Source organism: Callionymus lyra, chromosome 3 (assembly GCF_982586985.1).
Source record: "Callionymus lyra chromosome 3, fCalLyr1.hap1.1, whole genome shotgun sequence".
Taxonomy (NCBI): Eukaryota; Metazoa; Chordata; class Actinopteri; order Syngnathiformes; family Callionymidae; genus Callionymus; species Callionymus lyra.
The window spans coordinates 20,866,962-20,892,126 of NC_141820.1; the positions used below are offsets into that span (position 1 = coordinate 20,866,962).

The following is a 25,165-nucleotide window of genomic DNA, read 5'->3' on the forward strand; positions in this document are numbered from 1 at the left end:
GGTGGGAGGATAAATGAGTTTCTGCGGGAGCGAGGAGCGACTGAGACGCTGAACTCAGCCGCAGAAGGACGCGCTTTCCTCCGCCTCATGCCGGCGGACTGCTCCGCTGCCATGGCCAAGATCCGGGTGTCGTACGAATACTCCGAGGCCGAAGACAAGAGCATCCGGCTGGGTTTGTTCTTGATCGCCTGTGGCATCCTCAGCCTGTTCATCCTTGGCTTCTGCTGGCTCAGCCCGACCCTGCAGAGCCTCCAGAGCAAGCCGGCCAACTGCACGGTGAGCCCGGCGCTGAGCTGCGTGACACCCCGGGGGTGATACCTTATAGAAGTTTAGGTTATTTTAACGGGTTTATTTGTGAATTACAACTACTCCATTCTGCTCAAAATGTAGTCGCTACACTTATTTTTGTAAGGTTAAATTGCTGTTTATTTACTCTGTGTTCTATTTAAGTGTTCTGAAAAACTTATACCACTAACGTTAAAAGGATCAATATGTCTTTAACCAATTTGCTTCCGTTTCCATGTCATTAACTTTCAAGTGATATCACTAGATACAAATAAATGTTTTGTTTTTTGTTTGTAATATCACTAGATACAAATACATTTTTTGTTTTTATTTTTTTTCCTTTTAGAAAGATTAAAAATATGTTTTTTTTAAACCATGATTTATGCCAGTCCTACAATTTTACACCCCACCCCACACTTGCATCTTGTAGTTATTCCAAAGGCACTGATTTTTTAAGTAACATCATAGACAGAAGATGACAAACCCTTGCAGGAGCCAAGGTCTCAAGCAATTTCAAACTCAATTCCTTATATTTAATGTTCTTGACATAGTTTAACTAATGTAACTCAGTCATTTTAATATTTTATTTCATGTTTCACAAATTTGAGGAAACCTATTCCCAGTATGCCAGGGTTTCAGGGGCGTAGTTTATATCCAAGCAGCTCTCTGATTATGACAAACCAGTGCTGAAATGATACGTGCATGATAGTCTTTTCAAAGACTACCATTGATTGAAAACTTTCTGAAACATTGAAATCTGCCTGCTGTGAGAAGAACAAGAGAATTGAATTAAGAGAGACATGCTAGATTAGCTAAAGAGTATTTATTCTTGACCAAAGTAAACATGGTAAAGACAGCAGATCTAATGGTTTGCAGACCCAGTCATGTGGACCGTGTTTGTCTTGTTCAACTATCCGGAGCCTCTGGTATAGTATTTGATGCACTGCTTCCTTCACCAGTTGATTAAAAACAGCAGTCTGAGTCCTTCTCTCCACATAAATCAACGTTTGGTTTACTCAGGAAGAATAATTCATACCACTTTGATTTACAAGGCTGTTAGCTTATTGCTTGGTTCAGGCATTACAGAAAGTAGTCCAAAGCAAAGACCAGTGGAAGTGATGTCATCGTCTGATCCACAAATAAAAGTGGTCATAAATAACAAAACTTTGACTTTATTGCAGCTCGGTGACCTTCGGATTGATTATGAAAGCTTTGGCACTTTAGAAATGAGTCCTGATTCTTTTATGAATTTCTTATTTTACTGACATGTTGCTCATGTACTGAACACACATGTCATCAAAGGATGATGAAGATGGTTTATTAGCATGTTTTAATGATGTGCAACATCATCTTTTCTGGTTTTCATAGCAGGAAAGTGACGTTAATAAGGCTGAGGAACACTGAATTTAGCATATACAACAGAATAATAATAACCATAACAACATATATGGAATAATTCAATTAGTTCATCGCCAGAGCTTTTTCTCCTCTATGGCAGGAAAAATGATTCTGAGCAGATTGCAATATCCGTCTTTTAATTCCTGTAGGTGAGGCTTAGCAAACACATTTCTTTGTAAGGTGTCAAAATGCTTAGATAATCCTTTTTCCTGGATTATTCCAACTCTGATTTATAACACAAGGCACAAGAAGCTCGGGATTTTCCTGAAGCACGTCTGCTCAATGTCTTTCATTATTGTTTTAAATAAAGGTAATTGATTGTTTATTAAGAAGCTTGAACAACAATGAAGCTTGAATACAGTTATATTGATGGGTATGTATCGACATTCACTGAAGGTTGATAGATTTCCAGCACTCATGGGCCATAAAAAATGACACATGTTCCACTCCTCTTCTCTCCTCTTCGCCCCCTTTACTATATATTATATATTATTATATACTCTTCCCATTCATCTTGATGATTCATCCTTGAGTTTGACACATGTGATCAAAAAGTTTAAAATGCATGGATTTAAAATACCCCTACAATTTATTACATACATTATTTCAATTATCAAACTACTTGTATCGTTTACATAACATTGCTTAAATAACTGCTTCACGTTCCACATCAACTATGATTCCGACCTCGATTCATATCTCAATTTAGACGTTTTTTAAACTCCGGTTTCTTCCCCACTGCAGGTGGTGTCAGTGTTGCGTCCAGAGGAGATGTTCGAATGCGTGTTCACTTGCGGTGCCGACTGTAAGGGGACGTCGTTGTATCCCTGCCTGCAGATCTTCGTCAACAACTCCGAGTCCAACTCTGTGGCTCTGCTGCACTTTGACGAGCAGCAACTAGTCCTCAACCCAAAGGTATGACCCGGACTTTGCAACATCCTAAATTGTTGTAAAGATTTTCAGTCATTTTGCCGACCAAGCAAAATATTTAATGAGTGCTTTCGGTTTTGTTCAGGCTTCGGGGGCAATTACTGCGACACTTAAAAAAGATAAATGTGGACATCATGGTGGATAATGAAGTCCCTGAGTTTGAGGCGTTCTTTCCTTATGAAGTCTGCATCTTCTCGCAGTGCATCTGTGTGGGTGTTGTAGTGAGAAACCACCTCCCACCTCAAACATCTGAATAGCAGCTATCATCAGCCACAGACTTTTCTGTGTTTTATAGACCAGTGTAAAACTCAGAGCTCTACAAAATGTGTCAGCTGATCACATAGGTTGTTTTTTTCTTTCAGTATTTCATAAACCTCAAATTAATTATTCAAATTCAACATATGAATGGACCTTGTTAATGTGATCTTGGCTGAACTTTTTAACTATTAGTATTGACTTACCAAAAGTCACAACAATACATCGATGAATGTGATCTCGGCCTTCAAAATTAGGTACATTCTGAGGCTAATACTGATAATTTATCAAAAAATAACAATATATTTTCCACCAAAAGCTTTAACATTTTAATTTGAAGTTTTATTCAATAATGAAAAGTAAAACATAATCACAGAAACTAAAAAGCTAACATTTATTATGAAAAATCTTATATTCTTTCATATTTTTATAATAAAAGCTATTTTTCTCTTTCAACCAATACTGGCATCAGACTTAATCCAATGTTCTTTTATTTTATTTAAGGGTTATTGGTTTGATAAAGTGTTCGAGCTCGGGTTTTTTACAAAATCACTGTTGCTTTTCGGTTTAGTGACAATAGCGTTCGACTGAACCGGTGCCAAGTATCCCCACTCAAGGGCCGTGACTGATGAACAAAGTAAACTATCCCTTTTAAGGTTTGTGATCTTTGTCTGAGTGCACACTTGGGTCTAAATTAAAGCCAAATGAAGCTGTCTGCTGCAGACAGATGGATGTTAAACAGAGCATAGTTTCTGTCCTGCAGCTGCCTGGAGTGGAATCAACACATATAGACAACAGAAGACTCAATAACACAACTATACAAGCAGCTGGACCCCCTTATCACTGCTGACCGTCCACACAAGGATCTCGTCTTTATCAAAATATCTTTTGTTTTAAGTAAGTAAGTAATATTTGTACAGTGCTTTTCCAGACCAGGGTCACAAAGCGTTTAAACAATCAAAACAATACCTAATAAAATATATGCTTAAAAGGTCAAGACACCATCAAGACAAACACAGGAGTCTCGGAGAATCAAGGAAAAGTCTGCACGAATAAAAGTGTCTTAAGATGTTTCTTGAAGGAGTCAGTAGATCATCAAACACAGAGGGAGAGGAAGATCGTTCCACAGCTTAGGAGCAACAGCCTGGAAGGATTTCTCCCCTCTGGTCCTGAAGCGTGTTCAGGAACCATCAGCAGATTCTGATCCACAGACCTCAGAGCCCGAGCTGGGGTGTAAGGCTGGATTAGATCACTGGTGTAAGAACGAGCCCGACCTCAAATAAATTCATTGGGAAAAACCCCTGTGGAAAGGGAGAGGTTTACCATTTTGGTAACCCAGGGCCCAATTACATACCTCGGACGAGCAAGGAGGGTTACATCTTGCTTACCAGTACCGAAATATCACCCAGAGATACAGCACTGAATGAGGCCATGAGGAGGAGACGGGCTCAGTGAAAGCAGGGGTTCCACACAGAGGGGGAGAGATTTTCTCTTTGATCGATTTAATTTTGTCAATGAAAAATCTCAACAATGCATTGCTGTGATCTTCAGAGGCGATAGCAGGATTTGAGGAGCAGGAGACACAAGAGAGTGGATCGTGTCAAACAACACGTTGGGGTTTTTCTTTTTTACCGCTAACAGTTTCCTGATGCCATCAGATCTGGCAGTTTCCACCATCTTATCGTATGAGGACATCAGATCCCTGAGGTGAAGTCTGTGCACCTCAAGTTTAGTGGACTTCCAGAGATGATGATAGTTTCTATATTTTTATATTGTTTACACACAATTTAAATCTTTATATGCTCATTCCAATATAACATAATACAGTTTTTAAATACAATATATTTTTTAATTACTTGCACTTTAAATTTACCATTAAAAATATTTGCTATAAGTATGCACCAGACTTAATCTATCGAGTTTAATCTTTTACACAATCATGTTAACGTCTGGTAAAATGAGTTTTTCCCGACACTACACCAGTTCTTACATAAAGTGGTCAAGTCCTCAGCTCACACTATCACATTATTCCTGTAAAATGTGTATATTTTACTTTAAATTGAAGAAATGTTCTGATTGGCCCAAATGATCTAAATGCAAGCCTAAAAAAGTTTTCATTTTGTTGTGTCCTTGTTTTGAAGATCATTTGAATTGATAAATTAGTAGCAATCTATGCTGAAGAAGTGTGAAGACCACTGGTCTAGACCATCATTGAGTCATAGTTCACCCCTGACAGTCGTCTCCACCTCTTCCACCCTTCCTGCACTCTCCTATTCATCCCCTTTCTACTCGTCGCATTCATCTTGATGGTTCCACTCAAATACTTGAACTGAACGTGTTTCCACTGTAAAATAATTAACTCAAAATCGAACGCGGCCTCTGAGAGGATGATTCAGCTAATCCCACCTAATCAAGTGTTGCACTCGATAATACTGAAGGTTGTTGACCTTTAACCCAAATTATGTATTTTCCGTACCAGTCTGGTGGTGTGTCTGCGAGCAGCTGGAGAGTGACTCATAACCTGTAATTGCTCCGACTCACATACTCACCAAATGTGCCAATTCATTCTCCCACCTGCAGAGTCACTCGCGTCTTTCTGCTTCTCCTCTAAATGTGTAAACCTCTTCTAACTTAGAGGCGTTATCCCCCCCAACCTGACAGATGCCGCCTGAGTGGAGTTGTGTTCTCACATCAGAGCCGAGGATGATAGTCAGACTCTCATCTGTGGTGACGCCGCACCAGCACCAATCTTCAGCACTCAACACATTTATCCTTTTTTTTCGTCTTCTCCTCAAACTGCTGTCTCAAAATAGTGATTCGAAATCATGCTTTGCGAGATAGAACCACATGCACTTATAAGAGCATTTTACGAAAGGCACTTCTGCAATTAGACTGTACGCAGAAATGAGTTCGCTGAGAGGGAGTGAGAAAGAACGAAAACAAGTTTTAGAGCATAGGTTTAAATGATTATTCATGTTATTGATCTAAAATTAGTAGATATGTGTTTTTATTGTAATTAAAAGGCTATTTCTTTTAATTCGGTACAGTGTTGAAGTCCTAACACTCAAACTATAATATACATTGACTCATCAATTGGCAAAAACCTGGAGAATATATATGTATATATATATATATATATATATACATATGAAATAAAAAACAAAAGTTATAGCTTGTTTGTGCCATTGTAAAGTTGTTAATATGACAAAAAAGTAAAAGTAAAAGTTTTGTCTGTTCAACATTAACACTGTTCACGACTCGGCGTTATAGCCAGAGTTAAAATGAACATCATTTTAAACCTATCTTGCAAAAAGGCACAAAAGGACTCACAGATCTGATATTTTAAACAATTAAACAGCCTTAACATCAAAATGAACTCCACAGCCAATATATTGTGTGAGTAAATAGACATTTCTTCGTCAATCCAGTCGTGTTTACCGATGATGTTCATCAAAGCCTGATCTGAATTGCATTTGCTGGAATAAGTGAGTGCAAAACTACATTTTTAGATTTTGCCAGTAAATTTCTTAAAGGCTTGACTTGAGAAAAAAAAGTAATTATAGTGTAGATTGACAGATGATGGTCGGATAATATCTCTGCTTGTGCAAAGATATCATCTCAAGATCTTTACTCTTTTATTAAGTCAGACTTCTTCTCTGCCTTATGAAAGATTGCATTTCTTTTGCTAAGGCATTCTCTCTAAGTTTGCTGAATCTTTGTATGGAGGCCATGATTCATCTGCTATTTGCTCTGCTACTTCATACTCTTTACTCAAGGATTTTCTCCAAATGTCGACACGGACACTGAGGGAGAAACCTACTTCTAAAACAAACTCTGGTGCTTCTTCCAGCTGCACGTCTGAGTTTGATCTGTTGCTCCCTCTGACTTTCAATTGAAGTTTATTTTATTTATTTTTTACCTGTCATCGCTGACTCATCATTGTGAGCAGGAGATTCCCAAAACTCCTCACTTAAGCTCGTCCAGAGCTCAGTGGGTTTGTCATGAAACAGATGATCAGATCTCCAAAACAAAAACACACGGGACACACTCCTCTTCCACTCGTCTTTCCGTCGTACACGTCTGCTGCGTCGCTATAGCAACAGAGTAAATATAGAGGAGAGAAAAAACGGCACGTCACAGATGCTGCCCAGTTGTCGTGGCAACACAGACTGAGCTGATTTGGGGAGACAGTGGTAGAGAGAGAGACGAGTCACGCTTCATTCAAAAGGCATTTAGTGGAAAGGGAAGTTGAATATTTTGTCGAGAGGATTTGGCGCCTTTACCATCTAGCACTTATTTAAATACTTATTCAATATAGTCAAACTATATCTAGTTTCTTGCATTTTAAGAGACAGGAGGAAGATGAATTCTGCTTTATATTTATTAATAATTTCAGTTTTTTTGTTTTTTTTAATGTTATTGTGTATTTGATATAAAATAAAAATTGGATGCTAAAAAGTTAAATATTTTTATCTTCAAAATCATGTAGTGACAACAAGTTTAAGGAAATTATTAGATTAGAAGATTTTAAAAAAGAATCTGATTTTGGGGGGTAATGGAACTGAATGATATTGAAATAAGCAAACAATTTAAAGGGAAGAAAATTGACAGTTTTATATCTGTAATTTCTATATTTGTAATCAGAAAAAAGATAATGTATTTCTTATTACTGATCATTGTTGCTCCCCCAGTCGGGAGTCGGCATCCTTGCGAATCAGGGCAGGACAATTAAACAGAATTGACTATTGCAAACACTAGATAAGCAGCGATGGATGAAACTAAACTTTTATCGAAAACTTCACACCGATATTATCATGTGAATGAAGCAGCTAAATGCGGCGCAGTCTAGACACGGTAATCTGGTCCTTTCACATGCATCCAGCGAACATTATTATTATACATTGGAACACATCTCATCACCTCCTGTTCCATGAACTCATTTACATGCAACCTTCATGCTAGTCACCATCATCTCAACATTTGTACATCATCACCATCTCTGATTCATTGTCATTTTGTTCTAATAATGACACACAATATTGTTGACATGACTTTAATGATCATTCTAGACAATTATTTCCCTATATCTTGCTCGACACAAATACATTAAAACCCTCCGAGCTGCCGCTGTTCCAGGACTTCACCCACTTAATGTGTTTTTCCTGCGACGTCTTTCTTCCACAACAATAAGACCGAGGGCTGACAATGCAAGTCGCTTCATGTTCGTGTCGTTATCCATCGTTTTTCTTTTTAATCTTTCGTTCAACCGGTGAAAACATCGACCGCTCTCGAGTTTTCTCAAAGCATTTCCATTTTCCACTTCTCTCCGACGTCAACATACACTTTTGCCGACAGTCTCTTTGGTGTGTTACGAGGCATTTTTTCGAGGCACGGGGGCAGACTACGTTAGACCACACAGGACTGGCCGACGGCGTCAGACGCCCGACAGTCGGTGCGGTGTTCCCAGGCCTTAAGGATCGGGGAAATGTGAGTTCTTCTACTAGAGCAGCTCAGAATTCTTGCTGCAGAGTATAAAAAAAAGGCAGAAACATCGAGCAGAATCAGACTCGGTCTTCTCCTGTGACTGGCTGAGAGGGAGAGGGGGAGATGGAGAGGAAGAGGGCACAGAAGTGAACAGGGGTCAAGACGTGAAGCATAGATGACAAATAACACAACAAAAATTATAAAACGGTTTGAAAAGTCTTTTTGATTTATTCCACTGCACTGATGTTTACAGATATGTAACAAAATGGAGGAAGAAAAAGCAAGCAAATAAACCAGTCCTCCACAATGCCCACTCAGTGACCCAGAAAAACACACCTACACACACACACACGCACACATGAATCCAGATCGCTGCACAATCCTTCAAACTTAAAATAAGGAAGCACTTTGCTCTCACCACCTCGCCGTCAGGACACCAGAGGCCGGTTTGGAAATAGTAGAATAAAATCATGACTAAATAAAACGACTGCATCAGAAATGTACACATATTGGTCATGTTTGACAGTTTTGTATCGTATTCCTAATCTGCTCTGAACGTTGGACAAAGACTTTGCAGATGAGTGGCTTTATGTTTGGAAAAAATGTATATCAATATAAATGACTTGGTGTTAACTGAACGAAGGGGAGATTGAACTGGCAATCTTTCCCAGCACAGATTTGACATCAAAACTTTGATTCTTCTTATTAAAATCTTCTGTTAGGAAACAACATTGACCTTTCACGGCAGTAATGAGACCGGCACCAGGATATGAAGGATGCTGTTTCTGTGGAACAGCTGACTGCGAGTCAGGAGGAAAGTAAATGGAGTTAATTGGTGTTCGTGTCTTTAGGGGGCGATTAGTTAACGGGGGCCGCCTGTGGCCTGATGACTGACATGGCATTACGACCGCAACGCTTTCTTCGGTCTGGAGGTTTAGGAACCAAACCCGAGCAGAAGAAGACCTAGTTGAATGTTTATATGTTTTCTGAAGTAGAACAACAATATAAACTTTCTTCTTCTGTGCTTGTGAAATGGTGTTTAATCTGCCTTTGTACAGAGATGCAGCTCGACTCCATGTCTCTGACAGATCTTATAGCAGTTAGGAATACTCACGTGAAGCTTAAAAACAGAAAAGAGTATCTACTTTGGGAGGACTTTAAATGGATTTGCTTATGTAATATTGTTGATAATTTAACCTCATCTTGTCATTTGATATCAGTTTACATTTATCTATGAGTTTCATACAATTGCACACATTGTTTTATAGATGACTATGCCGTTTATTCAGGTTTTGTTCAGTTTGTTGTTAGCTATGTTGTTTTTGACGTAATTTGGTCTAATTATTTGGTCCTTATGAGTTTATTGTTTATTATTTATATAATGCTTTGGTCGATTTTACTGTTTTTGTTTATATAGTACTATGACTTTTTGTCCTTTCTTATGAGATGATGGTTAAAGCAATGGTCCACAGACTATCCTCAAACACATCTGCTCACCTGACATCATCTCAACCTGCGGCAGGTTTGAACGGTTTCCTGATCAGAAACACCCGCTTATCTGGTCAAACCAGAGAGAGTGTATTAAAAGGATGACACACGTTCACTCACACACTACCTCACATTTTCTCTCCTTTTCTCTGTTCTTGTATCTGCAGGTTTCTCATCCACAAATGAAATGACCTCCTGGCCCCAATAATTGGGTATTCTGGTGTGTGCGTCACTGAGCTTGTGTGGACTTCACTGAAACTATCTTCATAATGAATCACTGCTCCCTTCACGTTCCTTTCGGTCATGTGCTTTTTCTCAAAAGGCAGCAAACGTTGGCTGTATGAATCCTTAGATGGATGTGTAAATGGATGAATGGATGGATGGATGATAATGAGTTAGATGGATGAATGCTAAGATGGTTGTATGGATGGTTGGACATTAAATCGATGGATAGTTAGAAGGTTAGATGGATGGTTATAAGGCAGGAATGATGGAAAGATGGTTAGATTTTAAATGGATACATGTTTTTTCGATGGATGGGTGGATGGTTGGACATTACATGTATGGATGGTTAAACATTGAAAGGATGAATGTCTGGTTGGATGTAAGAGGGGTGGATGCATGGTTGATAGACATTAGATCGTAGCTGGATCCAGTATTTTCTTCTCCCTCCCACTGTCCCTCTTCTCCCTCCCAGTTGGTAACAGCAGAAGGTCATTCACACTGGGTCTGTTTCTACCCAAGGTTCCTGCCTATTAAAATAAAGTTTTTCCTGTCACTGGTTGTTTGTCATATATGGTGTTATTTAAAGGGACTTGGACTCTATTGTACTCATCAGTATGTGTCTGTTCGTACAAAACTCTTTTTTCAGTGAAATAATTACATTAGAAAATGTGATTAACCCCCGTAACCACGCCCACTCTGCTGTGACTAGTCAAACATCAAGGTTTGTCACTATGCATCATCAATCCCGGAAGTCTCCACCTCCAAGGGACTCATGTGTAAACAAAGCGTGGCATGATTAGAGCTGGCTGGAGGAGTAAACACCATTATTACATCATAATGGACTCTGCTCTCATAACCTCTCGTTTGCTGAGATTTCAGACAGGGGAGAACTTAATAAAGTAATAACTTCAAAACATGGTCATGAGGAGAGACTTCCTGAATCTTGGAGAGGCAGACGTTGGGTTTGCTTGTGTGTTTGCTTAGTTGTTGTGTCTAGTTATTGAGACATATCTTTTGACATTTTAAATAAACTTATATTTAGTTGATTCAAAAACCTCTAGGTTGGCTCATAAACGGGAGCTGCTGTCATTGGAAATACGTGAATGAATCTTAGTCAATCTCTGAGCCATCTAGATATAAAACCTTTTCAGGCTTCAAAAAAATGTTGGTAGATGGATAAGATCGTAACCATGGATGTCAGTGCAGTCACTGTGAAAATAAACCTTAACCAACCTTCGGGGGTTTAAGTTCATTATGATGATGATGATGATGATGACGATGACGATGACGGTGAGGATGGTGATGATGATGACAGTGATGAAGATGCTGATGATAGTGATGAGAATGATGATGATAGTGATGAGGATGATGGTTATGATGATAGTGATGATAGTGATGAGGATGCTGATGATAGTGATGATGATGATGGTTATGATGATAGTGATGATGATGATGCTGATAATAGTGATGATGGTGATAGTGATGAGGATGATAGTGATGATGATAGTGATTATGATGATGATGATGATGATAGTGAAGGTTATAGTGATGATGATGATGATGATGGTGATATTATAGTGATGATGATGATAGTGATGAGGATGATAGTGATGGTTATAGTGATGATGATGATGGTGATATTATAGTGATGATGATGATAGTGATGAGGATTATAGTGATGGTTATAGTGATGATGATGATGATAGTGATGGTTATAGTGATGATGATGATAGTTATGGTTATAGTGATGATGATGATGATGATAGTGATGAGGATGATAGTGATGGTTATAGTGATGATGATGATGGTGATATTATAGTGATGATGATGATAGTGATGGTTATAGTGATGATGATGATGATGATGATGGTGATATTATAGTGATGATGATGATAGTGATGAGGATTATAGTGATGGTTATAGTGATGATGATGATGATGATGATAGTGATGGTTATAGTGATGATGATGATAGTTATGGTTATAGTGATGATGATGATAGTGATGAGGATGAGGAAGCTGATGATAGCGATTGTTATGATGACAGTGATGGTGATGGTTATAGTGATGATGATGAGGATGCGCATGATGATATAGTGATGGTTATGATGATGAGGATGCTGATGCTGATGATAGTGATGGTTATGATGATGGTGATGCTGATGCTGATTATAGTGATGGTTATGATGATGGTGATGATGATGATGATAATGATGACGGTGATGAGGATGAGGAAGATGATGATGACGACGAAGGGACGTTGACGTTTGAATGCGAAGAACACTCATTGTGTTATGATGTATGATATCAGTGAGACAAAAGCCAAATTCAATAGTCACTCAAGGACAGAAACACAATGATAATGCCAATATTGCTTATCTGTAAATGACTCAAACTGACTCTGTAATGCTGGTAATGATGACTGAGCAAATACTAATGCTGGAGTAACACCATGACGAGGCAAGATGTTGACCAGTGATCAGAATTTCTTGCAGTAACAGACATAACTATTGTTGAGTCATTAATGATGACTAACACAGTACGGTAGCCATGACAACCATGACTTTTTTTTACTTTAAATTGCTGTTATTTAGGAAGCAAACGCAGCAAATGTGTTGAGAAGTGATCAAGCACTTGGCCAGAGGAAGGAGAGAGCTGCTCAGCAGAGGTGGGTGGATCCACTCGGCCAATTACCGACCAAGTAATTTCCTCGTTTATAACTTAATTGCATTATGAATGTAAATGACGAGCACCTTGGGCAGCCAGGGGGCGTCATTCCAGATCGGGAATACATCCGACTGGCGCCTTATAAATAATGTTAATTACAAAACATATTTCATATTTTAATATTTATGTACAGAAACAAATGGCGATCGGAAAAAAAAATTCAGCCAAATGTGGGCGCGGTAATGGAGGACAAAAAAAAAGAAATCACCATTAAGAAATGATGACAGCATTGTGTGTGTGCGTGTCTGAGTTTGTCCTGCAAATGTAATCTAATTAACTGCAATGAGGCAGAGCGTCTGGAGCTGCAGGGGCTTTCAGCAGTCCCTGCCCTGGCAGGAGTCCGGGTCCCTGAAGACACTCCACCTTCCACATAATCACCATCCTCACTCCTGCAGAGAAACATCAGCTGCTGTCGCTGAAACTATCATTTACTCCGGGAACTTTGAGACCTCTTCAATGTACCGCGGACGTTTCGAAAAGCTTTATATATAGCCCCTCTTTCACTGTGTGGTGAAGCAGAAGAACCAGGTGTGAAAAGAAAAAGGGGGTCCACTCCACAGATACCGTCACAATGGAGAAGTGTCAATTGAAAAGACTCGCCTGAGCGCCAACACTGAAGGATGAGTGTGAGTGGACTTGTCTGTGGATTCAGTGGCTCGTGATCTGGCATCTACCCAACAACAGGCCGTGACAGACATGTCGTGCGTACGCATCATATATATATAATTCTAAAAACGTCACTTCTGTGCTCGGCGACTTCCTGCAGGGTCAGAGCTCACGTCTTCATTACCGGCCAATCACGATCTGATAGAATGAGGTTTGACTGCCCTGTCAGCAGATGATTGATGCTCCCTTTGCTCAGTTAATTGTTTGTGTCCCAAACTAGTTTGGAATGACATTTTGATCACGACCAAATGTCAATCATGAGAGCGCTTATCTTTTCACATCCCCATGATTCACCGTGGATGATGCCTCCTGTAGATGTTGACAACACTTCCTTTCTAAAGACTGTCACTTTAAAAATGAAAAAAAAAACCTTTGTACCATGTTTGATGTTCATCTTTTTGTCAGTTTAAGAGCTTTGATCTATATAAATCTTCTTGCTAGCTTGACAAAACAACAAAATGAAAGAGTAATAGAGTTAAGTAATACAAATAAATTACGATTACATAGATACATTTTGCAGTTAGAGAACTGTCAACCAAAATATCAATCAAATACATTTGTTTGGGGAAATTGTCAATTGAAAAAAAGGTATTTCAGCAATAATAATAACAAATAAAAGTAAAGAAAATATTCATACTCAAACTCCCTCTTCTTATTATTTACTTTGTTGTTCCTCGGGGTATCCTATAGGGAGTGGTCGGTAAAAGAGGTGTAACCAGATTCTAACTCTTACAACTTGGGACCCATTTTTTCGGGGCAAACGGGGGCCGAGAGGAGTCTTCCGTTTGGTGACTTCAAGATCACATTGAAGAAGCAGTGCAAGAATGCTCCTTCCCAGGTGCAAAACAAATAGACTCAAGGACTCATTCATTCCTCGTGCTATTAAATGGTACAATTCTGAGTTCGGGGGCAGGAGTGGAGTGAAAGTATCTTGATGTTCTTTTCTATCTTAGTCTTTGTATCCTTTGTCTTTGTTATTTTTCTTTGATCTATGTTCTTTATCTTTAGACTTAGATCGTGTCATCTTCTCCTTATTTCTCTTGTTCTTGTTCTTATTTTATTTTGATTTAATTTTTATGAAAAATTGCTGTATTTTTTGTGGCTATTGGAAAAAACAATTTCCCAAAGGAGACCTCCTGAGGGATCAATAAAGTTCTACCTTACCTTACCTTACCTTACATCGCTGCATTTTTACTCTAAATTAAGAACAAAATTTCACTCTAAAGAAAAAAACTATTCAAATGTTCAAATCTACATAACCTAAACTTACAGCAGCAAGTAAAAACAACTTGAAACATTCAAAAAACATGTAGAAAAATGAGATGTACTGAAACTCTACTAGTCTTTTCTTTGTTCCAATATCAACATTTCTGGAGATTTACGTTCAAGTACATTCATTAGGTTTTTGAGTTATTTAGTTATCAACTGACAGGATCAACAAGCAGCACAGCTCACAAATGTGCTTTAAAGGTCCTACTAAACATCCGACCTAAGTCAATCCACGAACGTATTCAAAAATAGTCCGGTGACCACAAATCACACATGGTCTTTTCAGCTGACTCACACCATCTGACTATTTTTAATGACCACAACACACAAACATCAACGTAACTTCAGCATGCGGTCGTCATGACGACCACAATCTTCCGGCGGGAAGAGCGTACGGTGATGTCATCGGGGGGGGGGGGGTGATTGGCTGCACCGGGAGTAAAGTCGACGATGAGAGTGCGAGAGAGACACTTCTCTGGACTCGTCGCTGCCGCATGAATGAGACGCAATCACACAGAAACGGGGTTCAGCCGAGCGAGACCGTTTCGCCACTGAAGTGGAAATAAAATCATTCTGGGATTCAGTCAGACGTTTATCTCCGAAAACCACAAACCTGCCTGCTGTTGTCAGAAGAGGTCGCTCCACAATTCATCAGAGATATACAACCGCGAGACACAATGTTCCCAAACTTTTACAAAGGTCTTTGAACACAAGAGTCCTTCGGAACATTGCTGAGATCCTGCTCTTCTATTTGCTGCAATCTCTGCGTAATATTTCTTTAAGTTCAGAGGGTTTACATCTACACTTTTTTTTTTTTATCTTGTTGAGATGCATTTCCTCCCGGAGGTTGTCTGTCGTCATCATGGACTGGTGGTCCCCCGCCTCTCGCCCTATTTCACCGGGACAGGCTCCAGCTCTGGAGCTGAGGTGTCAAAGACACTCACACGAGGGGCGAACATTGACTTGTCAAAGTTCAACAAGCAATATATGTCTGAACAGATCCAATGAAGCGTCTCTCTGTGATGTGTTAAACAGTTTTTGAAGCACTCGGTTTTTTTTTTTTTTTTGCTTTTTAAGTCGAGCTGAAGTTCAGAGCTGGAATGCTATAAATAAACAAACATGCTTGTGTTTGAAGGATTCTTCTGTTTATCACGACTTTAAGAAGTTGAGTGCAGCCATGCTGCCGCCCACGACTCTGTGAGATGCACAGTTGAGCCTAAAAAATAAAGCACGATAGAGCAATAGCACTAACAAACATGGATCATAGCAAACAGGTACCTTATGATGGCATTTTTGTTAAAGTATTATTTTCTTATATTAATTTAAAGCAAGCATAAAAATACAAAATGTTCAATAGGAAAATGAAAAGAAGCTTAGCATTATATAGTTAAGCATTTAAGCTTATCTATCTTTTACATTCAACAGTTTACACTTAATAAAAGTGACAATGTTAGATTGTAAAAAAAAAACAACAAACAAACAAAAAAATGGTCATCAACAAAGAAACTTTTCACATTCAAAATTAGATGTTTAATTAATAAAGCACAGGACAGACACACATTTATTTTGTCAACTTAAATAGAATTAAAGCCATTTTAAATCTTTGCTTCTAGTTTAAAAGCGTCGGGCATTTATTAAGAGTCTTTTGGCAGACAGGTGAGAACATCTTTTATGAAGCTTTTTACGATGTTTGGAACATTTCAACCAGTACTTGATGCTGCGAAACCGAGAGGTGGATTTCAAAGTGGAAAAGGTGATGAATGTGTCAGACGTCTCACACTCCAGGATCGTCTTCCTGAATAGGTGCGATCTCACTCTCGTCTTCTTATCGGAACACGATGCTGTTCTCGGTTTTCGGACTTCCAATCGTCGAACACGGTCGTCACCGTGCTAATCACACCGTCGCCACGGCAACGGGATGATCTACCGTAGCCGGCCGGGCGCCAATCAACCTCCTGTGACGTGAATGTTCCTGGTTGTGTTTGGAAGCTGAAAGAGAAACACAGAGCGAAGCAGCAGCAGACCCCCCCCTGGAGCCAATCAGGATTAGACAGTGACTTGTGACTTCACCTCACATTGTTTCACCAATAATGTCAAATAACAGAGTGAATAGAGAACTTTGATCCCTGTCAGCTGACACCATTTATGACATTTGATGATATCAACTTTTAAAGCAGCAGCTAAAACAGCACTTAGAGAGCGCAGACCTCCTCCAAACTGCTCTTTTTAACTGGGATTTTCCCTTAATAATCATTTCTTTTATCTGTATACTTGTCCACATTTTTTAAGCACTATATATATTTCATCACATTAAAACAAGTTGATAGAGATCAAACAATGCCTAATTGAAAACACTTTGCAGCTAAATGTGGAAAAAACTGAAACTCTGGTTATTGTACCTGAAGACAAAATTCCAGGGTTGAGTACTTGGGTGACTTAGGTCAGTCTGTCAATCTCGGCCTGAGAAACCTGGGTGTTGTATTTGACAAAGACATGTCTGTAGTGAAAATAAATTACCAAAAACGGTTTCCTTCAACTGAGAAAAATCTCCAAATTTAGGAAAATGATGTCACAACACGATCTGGATCTGGATCTTATAATCTATGCATTTGTTTCTTCTCGTCTGGACTATTGTAACAGTTTATTTTCGTGTCTAAACAAGAAGGATCTGTCTCTCCTGCAATAGATACAAAACTCTGCAGCGAGAATTCTGATCTGCTCTAGTAGAAGAACTCACATTTCCCCGATCTTAAAAACTTTTCTTTCAGGATCAATTTTAAAATTCTGGTTCTTACTTTCAGATCTATTCATGGTCAGGCTCCTCCTTACATCAGTGATCTGATCCAGCCTTACACCCCAGCTCGGGCTCTGAGGTCTGTGGATTAGTAGAGGAGAGAAATCCTTCCAGGCTGTTGCTCCTAAGCTTTAGAACGATCTTCCTCTCCCTCTGTGTTTGATGATCTACTGACTCCTTCAAGAAACATCTTAAGACCTTTTTTTGGTGCAGGCTTTTTCTTAATCTTCTTGGGGCTGCTGTGTTTGTCTCTGTGTTGTCTTGACCTTTTGAAGTATGTATTTTAACTGCGTATTGTTTTTGATTGTTAAAGCGCTTTGTGACCCTGGTCTGAGAAAGGTGCTTTACAAATAATAATTACTCACTTGCTTATATAATTAATAATCAAACTCAAAGGAGCTCAATTGGACAGCAGGAGGCAGTAGAGTTCCGCAACTATCTCACACAACTCTTTTAGTAAACAAGGTAGAAAGTGGAGGCCCTTCAAATTAAAACAGACAAATGTATTGGAAGTGTTTGCCAACAGGTGTGCCTGAATTTTTTTTATTACCCTTTTAATATTAAATTTAACTCTTAATTCATATTTTAAAAGAGTTTTCACTGCGCATGGAACATTTATTTTTTTAACTTTTGTTTTAAAAAAACAAAAACAAAATGTATGCGCTCAGTTTATATCCAGTGAGTTTCTCAGACGATGATTCTGAATACATGAACACAACGTCTCACCATTTCTAAATGAGGATTAGCTGTTTTCTCGCGGTACATCAAACAAAAAATGAAGAGCTCGTACTGCATTTATCTCAAAAGATATTGACTAATCCTCTTAAGGATATGTGGGTCCAGATGGTATTCCTGAACATCTTAAACAATAAAAGTAAAAATGTGCGTGAAAAGAAGCGTGACGGATAAACACAAACACACAAATCGATCGAGGCGAGCGAACAGAACCGTTGTTTGGAAGACACCCTGATGGAGAAGGAGCTGGATCAGCACGATGACTCACACCAAGTATGGCGCACTACTGATGACTGTATTGACTTGTGCTTGTGTGTCTCAGTGCTCCTACGTGCCCCCCTGTGAACGTGACAACCAGAAGAACAAAGACAGCGTCCTGTGGTGGGAGGATTACTTCACCCGCGAGGTCAGCAGCCAGTCGTTCACCTGCTTCTTCAACCAGCAGCGGAGGTGAGAGGAAGAAAAGAGATAGAGGAGGAGGTGTGAGACTGACAAATTGGAAACATGAGGTGCGACGCCGCGGTTGTCAGCGCAGGAGATTTCAGACGTTCCTATCACTTTCGGCGTCACACCGTCCGCGCTTTAATGCTTTGACCTCAATTTGTGTGTTGCAGGGCGACATTTTTGTTCGTGCGGGCGCATGGATTTTTATAAGCTTTTATCACGTAATAAAGAGAAAAAAATGACCTTAAAGTCGCTCAGACGGTTGATTATATCATCCGAGCTCCTGCCCTGATGATTTCAAAACTGTACCGGGGTCAAGAATTATTTGGCAGGTTGTCCGCACAGAAGCGCTGCCTCCTCTTCCCTGCGACCTGCTGACTTTTTAACTGAGCAGCAGGAGCGAGAAGCCTCCACTGCTCAGCTAAGCTCCGATGATTTTTGGTGGAAAACATGGACGAACTGGAACACTGTGAGGGCTTAAACAACAGATTAAAATATGCACTCGCTTCACAAAGGTCACATTTCAAAAACCCTGCGAAATCTCCGGCTGATGTTTTTTAGATATTCAAATTTGTGGCAGTTGCTGGTATTACTGCATGTTGTGGGTGTGAATTTTTCTTTTTCTATTATTAAGGACGCCTCAGGCTTCCTTTGAACTCCAGCTTCAAAACTTTGCTCACACTTATAGCCAGTGTGATATATTTTATGTTGTTAAAGCAGTGCTAGATATATGTTTCAAATAAACCCCTTTTTTTTAATAACAATGGTTATTATTGGTTATATTTTGAACATTATTGACACCGACTGGGGCCTGGACTGTATAAGTGAATGATTAATGGCTGCAAGATGGCAGTTTCATTTATTTCCATTTTATAAACAAATGCACATGAATTCAATGGAACCATTTCTCTCCCCCCTACTATTTCCGTCTGATGATGTCACACACTGCAAACTTCTTTTAACCCTTGTGTTATCTCAGGGTCAAGGTGACCCGAAGGCCTGAAAACAAATGTGATTGTTTTATTCCTTTTCCCTGAGATAACACATGTTTGCAGAGTGTGACAGAAATGATACTTTCAAATGCAGGTGCGTTGTTTGTTTTCAGGTCTTCGGGTCACTTTGACCCTGAGATAACGCAATGGTTAATAGATTTTTTGATGAGAGGAAGGACTCTTTGTACGACAAATAAAATATTTATATCAACAAAAAGACCATATTTGCCGATAGGATCATTTTCCAAGCATCTGTTCGTTCTGTCACTTCCTGGTATGACGATGCTTGTCACTTCACCTTGAAGTGAAAGTTGTATTAGCTTCATAATATATTAATATCACCTGTTATTCTTTCAACTTCTCAGACAAACAATTGAAAAATATAGATTTAGTTATTTTTTCTGGACAATTCCTCCTGTCAAGGCTTTAATACAAGGTGTTACAGCAGTATGGAGGTATTTGGATGTTTTTAAACGTCTTTTTGGAGGATTTATTTTACTGGGCATCAGTCAGTCAGCTACATTAAAATGAACATGCATTTTTCTCTTTAAACTCTGAAAAGGAACAAATTACTCTCATACCCTATAATCTCAGCCCTTAGTCGACATGAGGGTGAGTAGAATTTCGAGTGAATTATCACTTGTAATCTTTTGTGTTCATGTTAAAAAAAAATAGATTCTGAATCTGCCGCTAGCCTGGTGTTTTTGCATGTTTCAGGCCCGACGATGTTCTGTGGCGCCGCTCACACGACACCAGCGTCCTGCTTCACTGCATCCTCTGGCCGATGGTGTCGCTGCTCCTGGGCACGCTCATCGTCCTGCTGACGGTGTGCGCTCGCTCCCTGGCCGTGCGGGCCGAGGCGCTCCAGAAGCGGAAGTGCTCCTACGAGGTCTGCCAGGACCTGACCACGGCCGAGCTGGACGACAAGGACGCCGACCCGCTGGAGACGAACTCTGACCCCGAGCTGTCTTCCCCGTCCAGAAGTTTTCCTCTGTTCGCGGTGCCGGTGCGCCGGCGCGACCGAGAACATTGACTGTGACGCCTGTGTCGTGACACTCTGACACCGCCGCCTACAGTGGAGGATGATGGGTAATCCACTCCGATGCCTACAGTTTTCTTCGCCAAAATGGTGATCAAACTTTATAATCAGGGAAGTGGCTGTGGTGTGAGATTTGCTTGTTCCTGACGATGGCGCAGTGACGCCGTGTTCCTGCTGTAGCTCGCTAACTTTAGCTTTCTTCTTGTAGCAACAATATCTGGTAGCATCAACTAAACACAGTGATGATGCAACTTCCTGTTTGACTTGCACACTTTTAGACAGGTTTCCAATCGTTTCAATCTTTTACAATCGAGAGAGATTGAAAGCCATGTTTCGAAAATTTAAGACAGACGTTATTTTTGACAAATTAAAAAGGAGTTTTAAACAAGACTTCTTGATGGATTGTTTGCAGCTGTGAGGAATTCTTAAATTCCAGCGTTAAAAATGCTGTTTTCAATGACCCTCTGAACCCAGTAAGCCCATTTATTTTTTAAGAAAAAAAAGAGATGAAGTAATATTTATGTATTTTTCTGTTTTATATATTTAATTAGAAAGTAATTTATTGGTCATTCTATTTAAAGTATCATTTGTTTGGCTTATGACTGACTCAAGCAAAAGATAATAGAATACTTCTGTGTATATTTTTATTATTTTGAGTCAGGGTTGTAGGTTCAAAACCTTGTGTTGTAACCGGTGTACTCCCTTAGGCAAGGTCCTTGATGCTACCTTATGATCCATTGTGAGTCCCTTTGGATAGACGAGATAAATTACCCGTCATGTAAACATCTAACTGTGGAAGCGACTTTAAGTACGACTCTTGGACAGACAGGATGATATCAGGGTTTGATCTTTTCTCTTCTGCATCCCAGTTTTTTCTTGTTGCATGCATGTTTAATTTGTAGAATCTTATACATGAACATTCATTTTCGATATCTGCTTAAAAAAAGGGGTCACTTTTTTACTTTCATTTTTTTCTTTTCATCGTGCTTTGGATGCTTTCCTCTCTCTACACTTGACATGGAATTGTTCCTCTGACATCAGTATTGTAGCCTATATATCTACTGCTGCTTCTAAAATACCTGTTATGCATTAAGACACACGCGTCAATCTCAAGGCCCTGTGTCATTGAGTCTGACACTCTTGAGTTGTTTTCAACTTGCGTTACAAATCATGAAAATAAATATTTTTTTAATGGGAATTGATGTGCAATGACCAAAACCCCTCATTAAAGAAATGTGTAAAAAAATACACAAAGAAGTGAATCCTTCTAAATTAACAAAACGTCTATTTCCTTTAATGGTTGTCAAAACACTTTAAAATGCGATTACAATTTAGAAAATATTTTGAAGTTTATTGAGTTTCTGCAAGTTTCTATTGATCATCTAATTGACACACATTCAATTGCTGTATAAAGTCTAATTTAACAACGGTTATCGTCTAATTAACTATTCAAATATGTCAACAAATACTAATTAAAATAGAAAATTAAAGTATATATAATGACATTTTTTGGTGATCACAGTTAAAACGTAGCAGGATTGCAACCGACTGTTCATCAGAGTATAAATCGAAGATTATGGGTAACTATTGGTTTGTACTACCTCTTTACATTCTACGTTTAACTTAGAGAGGATGCTTTTTTAAAGTTTTAAATTAACTTTATTTATACAGCAAATCTTGATCTTCCTTCCTTGTGTTTCATTAAGTCTGTAGTCTATCAGGCAAGACAAGTCAAATGCAGATTCACGTCTACTCTTCTTTCCATTTATTTTCACCTCTTTACTTTAACCTTAGTTTAAAAAAAAAAAAAAATGTATCACTTAGCATTTCACCTTTTGTAAAATAAAGAGACTATTGAAGTTTACATCTTTCAAAATGTATTTTTGTTTATGAAAGAAACCAGTGTGCAGCAAATGTTTTTGGGGCTGAAAAGAATTAGTGGCTGTTATTTCTGTTTGGTGTATATTTGTTCGCTGTCCTTTGGAATCTTCGTATAAAACAAGCCATTGCGTCCGCTGTGCTAGATTTTTTTGGACTCTCCGGGGGAAATGTAGCAATGTTGTAGCAGCTTTATGTCTGATTTCATGAGACTCTGAGAATTTGTGACTTCTTTTGAAAAACCTTTGTCCGTCCAAAGCCATACTATCAAAAACTTAGTTAGTTTTAACCCTCAAATGTAATTGTGTTTAACTTTTTTTGTCCTCCAAACACCCGGAAGTCCTGTACACTTTGTTTATACTCTTGTTTGTGGATTTGTTTGTCCTCCTGGTGATTCTCTTTACTACAACTGTGTTTGTCATGTAACCCAGGTAGCTGCTTTGCTTGTGTTTTTATCTACTAAAAATGATAACAATAGTGCCTAATAGAGATCTTTAAATAAATAAATAAAAACACTGCTTTACAACAATGGATGTTATGTGTTTCTGTATTCCTGCCTAAATTTCAAATAACACAAAGAAGACAAGAAATAACAGGTCCTTCTACAAGACTATTACGTATTTTTAAAGAAAGAATAATGAAAACAATAATCTATTTTACATTATGTGAGACATATTGGATGTTCTGGATTCTTTTGTCTTTTTCTATTCTGTTCCTCGTATAAAATGCAAGCAGTAAAATATCTTAAAAACGTGTGTGTTGTTCATATTAAAATATATGCAATATATTATTACTTTAAAAAATAAAAATAAAGTTTCAAGCCACCCTTCCTAATAGTGTAAAGTAGACATTTTATGATATAATTCTAAAGTGAATTATTAAAACTAGCACTAACCATGATAACGGTGGGAATGTGGGCGTGGTCACTGATGACTGACACCTGTATGCATGTGTCAGACTAGCTTCGTCCTCCAACATCCTTCTTGTTCAAATTATATTTTAACATGACTAAATAACTAATAAACTGAAATATTTACCAAGATATAAGGAAGCACCACCACTGGAAACCAGCAGATCCTCAGGTTGGAGTAATTTTCCATTTTATTTTTCTTGCATTCACTGTTCTTTTCTGTAGCATCGTATGCTAACAACAAGCTAGCCTGTCGCAAAATGTGTCTTATTTCTCTTTTATGAAGTAAATATTAAGAGTAAACTTTCGCCCGTTACTTTCTACGCGCTGTTTCTATGGCTCTCCTTTTCTCTTAATTCAATGTGCTTTTAAATTCGGAGGTGCTAGCGAACACAAACTTTTTTTGCTTTGTAATCCTAGCTTGAATTATAAGTGCACAGTCTGTAAGCTAACTAGTAGCTTTGCTAAATAACTTGTAGACGGACATAGAGTTGCATGTTGATACCGAAATATTGTGATAACGTTTTTGAAAGCAAACTAAACAAGTTCAATAGTTAAGTTTCATTATTTATTGTTTAAAATGATTTTAGTTAGCTAACTTGAATGGTGGATATAAACTGGCTTCTTTAGGCATGAATGAGGTGGGATGTGTGTAATGATACCATAACTGAGTTATGGGTAACTATATTATTAATAAATAAATGGAATGGAAAGTCATTCAGTTTAAAAAAAAAAGAGATTGAGAATGGACAACTGTAATTGATGCATGAATATTGAATTTCGTACACCTACGTTAATAGAATTCTGATTTAATAGATTAAATGTTGACGTGTTTAATGTCAGATAATTTAGGAATTTTCAATACATCAAGAGTTGATGAACAAGTAGTTGAAACCGTTAATATATTTCCCATATTTCCCATCTGTTTTAAGTTCTTAAAGACGTTTTTAAGTTATTACTTAAAGTGTTATCACGCCCTACTTTGTTTATACAATGAGTCCCTTGGAGGTGGAGACTTTCTGGGATTGATGGCGCGTAGTGACAAACCTATTTCAAATCTTTATCAATGCTTGACCAATCACAGCAGAGTGGGTTTGGTTAAGATAAACAAGATTTAATCTCCAGGAATGCAAAGCATTTTCAGTGGGTGGAGCTTAGGCACATTTTCTAATGTTAATATTCCAATGAAAAGAGAGTTTTGTGCAAACCCTTACTGATGATAACAATTGAGGTCCAACATCTATTCAAGACACACTTAAATCGAAACATTAGTTGCCCTTCAAATATATTTATTTTATAATCAAACTATAGACACGTGTCACTGTCAGAAGCAGCATTGTTTCTTTGATGATTTCGCTTCACTCAGTGAGAGGACAAGAATCTCATGGCAACAGGGAATAAAACGCTGGATCTCAATGATGTTAGTTGTTTTGATGCACTTACCCTTTCATCTTGTCTCATTCACAATGATGGAGGAGCACGAGAGGCCTCTGTTAAGGTCTCTTCATTTAATATCCAACCGCTGTCTCTTGACCTTCTGTCGTGTCGGCGCCATTCGTTCACTCTTATTATGAACAGGCGTACAGTGAACCGTTTCTTTTATTTTCCACAAACATATTTTAATGTTGCTCCTACTGTGACACACAT

At 38.6% G+C, this 25,165-nt stretch overlaps 1 protein-coding gene across 1 annotated transcript; it reads left to right on the top strand.

Moving 5' to 3' along the window:
- On the top strand, window positions 1-23,131 carry LOC148083790 (calcium-activated potassium channel subunit beta-4-like). Its single transcript, XM_087785812.1, has 4 exons — window positions 1-276; window positions 2,428-2,598; window positions 18,578-18,705; window positions 20,409-23,131. The coding sequence occupies exons 1-4, from the start codon at window positions 88-90 to the stop codon at window positions 20,722-20,724; spliced, it is 804 nt and encodes a 267-aa protein (XP_087641938.1). The 5' UTR covers window positions 1-87; the 3' UTR covers window positions 20,725-23,131.
- Window positions 23,132-25,165: the final 2,034 nt, after the last annotated feature.